General features: G+C 45.2%; 2 protein-coding genes across 2 annotated transcripts in view; one reads left to right on the top strand and one right to left on the bottom strand.

The window, feature by feature from the left end:
- The window catches only part of LOC308163455 (uncharacterized protein), a gene marked incomplete at both ends in the record, with an annotated part of 47666 nt that extends 42020 nt beyond the window's left edge, over positions 1–5646 (bottom strand). Inside the window, 2 exons of the mRNA XM_080537642.1 lie at positions 806–1361; positions 5641–5646. Coding sequence (XP_080393768.1) covers positions 806–1361; positions 5641–5646 — 562 coding nt within the window. The remainder of the gene's footprint in view (positions 1–805; positions 1362–5640) is intronic.
- LOC308163775 (rho-associated protein kinase 2-like) overlaps positions 1–6000 on the top strand; it is a gene marked incomplete at both ends in the record, with an annotated part of 257445 nt that overhangs the window by 171735 nt on the left and 79710 nt on the right. The gene's annotated exons all lie outside the window — the stretch shown is intronic.

Below are 6000 nucleotides of genomic sequence, written 5' to 3' on the forward strand. Positions count from 1 at the left end.
TACTCTCCTGTGTGTGTTCTCTGATGCTTCTTCAGGTCTCCTGCTTGACTGAAACTCTTCCCACACTGGGAGCAGTGGTATGGTTTCTCTCCGGTGTGTATTCTCTGATGCTTCTTCAGGTCTCCTGCTTGACTGAAACTCTTCCCACACTGGGAGCAGTGGTATGGTTTCTCTCCGGTGTGTATTCTCTGATGCTTCTTCAGGTCTCCTGCATTACTGAAACTCTTCCCACACTGGGAGCAGTGGTATGGTTTCTCTCCGGTGTGTATTCTCTGATGCTTCTTCAGGTCTCCTGCTTGACTGAAACTCTTCCCACACTGGGAGCAGTGGTATGGTTTCTCTCCGGTGTGTATTCTCTGATGCTTCTTCAGGTCTCCTGCATTACTGAAACTCTTCCCACACTGGGAGCAGTGGTATGGTTTCTCTCCGGTGTGTATTCTCTGATGATCCTTTAGGGTTCCTGCTCCACTAAAACTCTTCCCACACTGGGAGCAGTGGTATGGTTTCTCTCCGGTGTGTATTCTCTGGTGAATCTTTAGACTTCCTGCGTCACTAAAACTCTTCCCACACTGGGAACAGTGGTATGGTTTCTCTCCTCTGTGTGCTCTCTGATGATCCTTTAGGGTTCCTGCTCGACTGAAACTCTTCCCACACTGGGAGCAGTGGTATGGTTTCTCTCCTGTGTGTATTCTCTGATGATCCTTTAGGGTTCCTGCTCGACTGAAACTCTTCCCACACTGGGAGCAGTGGTATGGTTTCTCTCCGGTGTGTATTCTCTGGTGAATCTTTAGACTTCCTGCGTCACTAAAACTCTTCCCACACTGGGAGCAGTGGTATGGTTTCTCTCCGGTGTGTATTCTCTGATGCTTCTTCAGGACTCCTGCTTGACTGAAACTCTTCCCACACTGGGAACAGTGGTATGGTTTCTCTCCTCTGTGTGCTCTCTGATGAACCGTTAGGTGTCCTGCTTGACTGAAACTCTTCCCACACTGGGAGCACTGGTATGGTTTCTCTCCTCTGTGTATTCTCTGATGCATCTTCAGGTTTCCTGCTTGACTGAAACTCTTCCCACACTGGGAGCAGTGGTATGGTTTCTCCCCGGTGTGTATTCTCTGATGCATCTTCAGGTTTCCTGCTTGACTGAAACTCTTCCCACACTGGGAGCAGTGGTATGGTTTCTCTCCGGTGTGTATTCTCTGATGCTTCTTCAGGTCTTCTGCTTTACTGAAACTCTTCCCACACTGGGAGCAGTGGTATGGTTTCTCTCCGGTGTGTATTCTGTGATGCTTCTTCAGGGCTCCTCCTCCACTAAAACTCTTCCCACACAGTGGGCAGCGGTAGGTCTTCTCTCCGGTGTAAGTCTGTGGGTGTGTTTTAAGGTGATTCTTCCGCCTCGAGCTCCTGTGTTGTTGATGGTTTCCTGGTGTGGTGGAGCTGGGCTCGCTGTCTGAACCTGGGTTGGAGCTCTGCTGGTCTGTAAGAATAGGAACATATACAGGGTTACATAGGCAAGTTTATTTGTACAGCACATTTTATACAACAAGGGCAATTCAAAGTGCTTTACATACAGCATTAGGATATTAAGAAAAAAAAATATAGAGAGAAATTAAATATCAACATTTGTTTATCTATCTAAGTAAGTCTCTCAGAGAGATAAACCTCTGCACCTCCTACAAGCATCGTACCACCATACAGGATTACGGTCAGATTATCACGGGGAGTGGCTGCACATATGATGCAAAAGAGGTTGATTATCATTATTACAAAATAATAGTAATAAATATGCTAATATTTGAAAATTGATATACATTATATACTGCATCATAAATACACTTAATACACATTATATACTGTATCATAAATAAAATTGTATTTGTTCCATGTTGTTCCATGAAAATCAGTTGAGGATTACAGACATAATCAAATGTAGGCTACTGCAAGTACTTTGCTGCGATAGCTATAGCGAGACCTACTGTACAGTTTAGCATTCATAACTGTCTGTACATTGACATATAATATCCTATCACTACTGCGTATGTAACTGGGCTAAAACCTGTGATTGAAATAGCTTTATACGAAGTAGATTTAGAATATGTCAGGATACTGGGTGGTAGAACGCACTTATCTCGGAAAAGTCATGAAAGGAGGGTCCTGAAATTTGATCGACTTCAAAGGTAGAATTTATTTTTACTCACTAGGTTAAATGACCCCACCCATGGGAGCCCCCCCTCCAAAATTTCGTTGTTTGGTACCTGTACTATATCAATGACAATAAAGACCATTCATTCATAATGACCCCATCTGTGACTTCTAGTGTTAATGACCCCACCCATGGCTGTTCTAGTGTTAATGACAACACCCATGGCTGTTCTAGTGTTAATGACAACACCCATGGCTGTTCTAGTGTTAATGACAACACCCATGGCTGTTCTAGTGTTAATGACCCCATCCGTGACTTCTAGTGTTAATGACCCCACCCGTGGCTGTTCTAGTGTTAATGACCCCACCCATGGCTGTTCTAGTGTTAATGACCCCACCCATGGCTGTTCTAGTGTTAATGACCCCACCCATGGCTGTTCTAGTGTTATTGACCCCACCCATGGCTGTTCTAGTGTTAACGACCCCACCCATGGCTGTTCTAGTGTTAATGACCCCATCCATGGCTGTTCTAGTGTTAATGACCCAACCCATGGCTGTTCTAGTGTTAATGACCCCACCCGTGGCTGTTCTAGTGTTAATGACCCCACCCATGGCTGTTCTAGTGTTAATGACCCCACCCATGGCTGTTCGGGTGTTAATAATCTCGTTCAAAGCTCTGAATAATTGTGACAGTAGAGAGCAGTAGAGGGCAGTAGAGAGCAGTAGAGAGCAGTAGAGGGCAGTAGAGAGCAGTAGAGGACAGTAGAGGGCAGTAGAGGGCAGTAGAGAGCAGCAGAGGGCGGTAGAGGGTGGTAGAGGGCGGTAGAGGGCGGTAGAGGGCAGTAGAGAGCAGTAGAGGGCAGTAGAGGGCAGTAGAGGGCAGTAGAGAGCAGTAGAGAGCAGTAGAGGGCAGTAGAGTGCAGTAGAGAGCAGTAGAGGGCAGTAGAGTGCAGTAGAGTGCAGTAGAGTGCAGTAGAGAGCAGTAGAGAACAGCAGGGGGCAGTAGAGAGCAGTAGAGAACAGCAGGGGGCAGTAGAGAGCAGTAGAGAGCAGTAGGGGGCAGTAGAGAGCAGTAGAGGGCAGTAGAGAGCAGTAGAGTGCAGTTGCTATTCCTAAAATGGATTTTCTATCATATTTCTCTCGTCTGTTTTTATTATGTTTTATTCCCCAATTGTGTAAACTGATTCACTTACTTTAGACAAATGTAGTAAGTCACTTTGGATAAAAGTGTTTACATGTGACTGTCCTGTAGTCCAGGACTGGGTTAGATTGGGGATAAAAGTGTTTACATGTGGCTGTCCTGTAGTCCAGGACTGGGTTAGATTGGGGAACTAGCCCTGATATATCAACCCCACACAGCGGGAGAGAGCAGGACTGTCAGACGATGCAGGTACTGACTGACTTACACTGCACTGGCAGCATTGGTTTTACAACAGTGCAATGACACTCACCAATAACAAAGACTTACCATCCATCTCACTGTCTTTCATCTCCACTCTTCCTCTGTCCTCTTGTCCTCCACTCTTCCTGTGTCCTCTTCCTCTTCCTCTGTCCCAATGTGGGCTTTTCAGGGCTGGAGAACCACGGCCAGATCTGGGGGACTCGGTGCATTCTGGTTCATACATGGTTACCATGGTTACATGAGCTGAAGAGGACCTGCGGCTGGAAACACTGGAGGCAGAAACAACGCAGGTCGATTAGACATGACAGACAAACAGTTCACTGAACTCCCATCTAGACTGACAGGACACGTCCTGCAAATGCAATAATAATATTACTGATTGCATTTGCTGTAATTTAAGGGTCTGGAAAGTAAACATTAAATGGTTCCAAATGTATTTTGTGTCCAGGAAAAATGTTGACACATAATAAACTATGAAAATAATCTTCTAGTTAGGCTCTACTTCCTGGTCAGACAGTTCTGAGGCTGTGTGGGCGTGGCCTTTGCACGCTTGACTGGCAGCTCCCTTCCAAGCCAGCTTGCTGCCTTATCATACATGACATTCATCTGTTAGACGTGCTTATAGTTCTGCCCTTTAACTACCAACTGTTTAATTACCTACTGTTTAATTACCTACTGTTTAGTTACCAACTGCCCTTTAACTACCTACTCTTTAATTACCTACTGTTTAATTACCAATTGCCCTTTCATGTTTTAGGGTTAGCAGCATGTGTTAGTGTTAGCAGCATGTGTTAGGGGTTAGCAGCATGTGTTAGGGGTTAGCAGCATGTGTTAGCGTTAGCAGCATGTGTTAGCGTTAGCAGCATGTGTTAGCGTTAGCAGCATGTGTTAGGGGTTAGCAGCACGTGTTAGCGTTAGCAGCATGTGTGACTTACTGATCAGTTGTAGCACAACGGTGTTGGTCTGGTCTTCTAATTCGCTGCTGTATTTTCACAATATCCGCCGTGTTTAGTTTCTTCCCACACTGGACGTAGCACTGGCGCATGTCCTCATGACCACAACTATGTTTCCTTTGCTCAGAGGTTTGCCCTGCCGCTGTCCTTCTCTGCTGCTCCTGTAATCCAATCACTGAGCTGCTCTTGTGACCACCTGACTCAGGATGTGATTGGTCAGCTCTAGCGCGGCCCGTGGTTGGCCTTTGCTGAGAGGAATTCCTACCATAGCACTCTTCGATCTTGACCTCCTGACCTCCAGTCTTGACCTCTGAACTGCCGTTACTGTCACTATCCATGTCATTACTGTCACTATCCATGTCATTCGCTGCTTCAGAGAGGTGACACCCTGACGCAGATCTGCTGAGCATCTCATCTTTGGCCTTTTGGTTTTTGATAAAGTCCCGTAGAAAGCTGTCCCACGGTGTGTCGTACTCTTCTTTAATTTTGGGAGAGTGATGGTCCCTGTGGGTGGGAGGTGGTGGTGGTGGTGGTGGCTGGAGCCTAATAAGATTGTCCTTCCGGTGGTTCTGTCCTTCTGCCTCTGCATCAGGGGACCCAAGGTGTGTCCTCTGGCTCTCTGACACTGAGTAAGCAGAAGCCTCCATCTCTCTGCCCAGATGGACAGTTCACAGTGCAGGGAATCCTACCAACACAGATGATCAAAATATTAAAACAGAGTGAGGAAATTTAATCAAAACATTGAACATTTCTTTTTCCAGAATTGGAAAACAGTAGCCAAGCTACAGTTAGGTCCATTTGGACTCTTTGACAGAACTGTTGTCATTTTAGTTGTTTACCAAAACATATTCAAGTTATAGAATGAATATGGCCTTAAAGTGCAGACTGTCAAACACCCTCTTTAATTTGAGGGTATCCAGATCCAAGTTGGAGGAATGGTTTAGATGTTACAGCTCTTTAATACGTGGCACCCTCCTTTTCAAGGGACCATAAGCAACTGGCCCAATGACGTGACGTGATGTCCAAACCCCTTTATGAAGTTAAAATAAGGAAAATGTTTATAAAAAAACATTTATTTAATCTATTAATCTCTGTTTATTAAATGATATGAAAATGTTTTGAGGGTGTAGCATAGCCTAGTGTTACTGACATGCTGGACATACCCTCACTGCCCTACAAAGGTCAAGAGCTATTAGACTCTTTACTCACAACATGTCATACCGGATAACTGGCATGGGGAAATGTTAGAAATGAAATAAAACCTAAAACCTCTCTAACCCTAACCCATATATTTCAATATAACAAACAACATGACGTCATAATAATATGATTGTTATGCTTTGAAGCATTCTGTCCTAAACTGGCAGTCAGCCAATGAGTTCTCAGACTATTTATCAAACAAAGGAACAGTTACAACTTACAAGAGCAGCTGCTGCTGGTGGTGAGGGGCTGGCTGAGGTGAAGAGAGCCTCACCCCCTGGCTCCACTCCCCTATTTGTAAACAAT

This window comes from Nansenia antarctica (assembly GCF_963989245.1).
Source record: "Nansenia antarctica genome assembly, chromosome: 8".
Lineage (NCBI taxonomy): Eukaryota > Metazoa > Chordata > Actinopteri > Argentiniformes > Microstomatidae > Nansenia > Nansenia antarctica.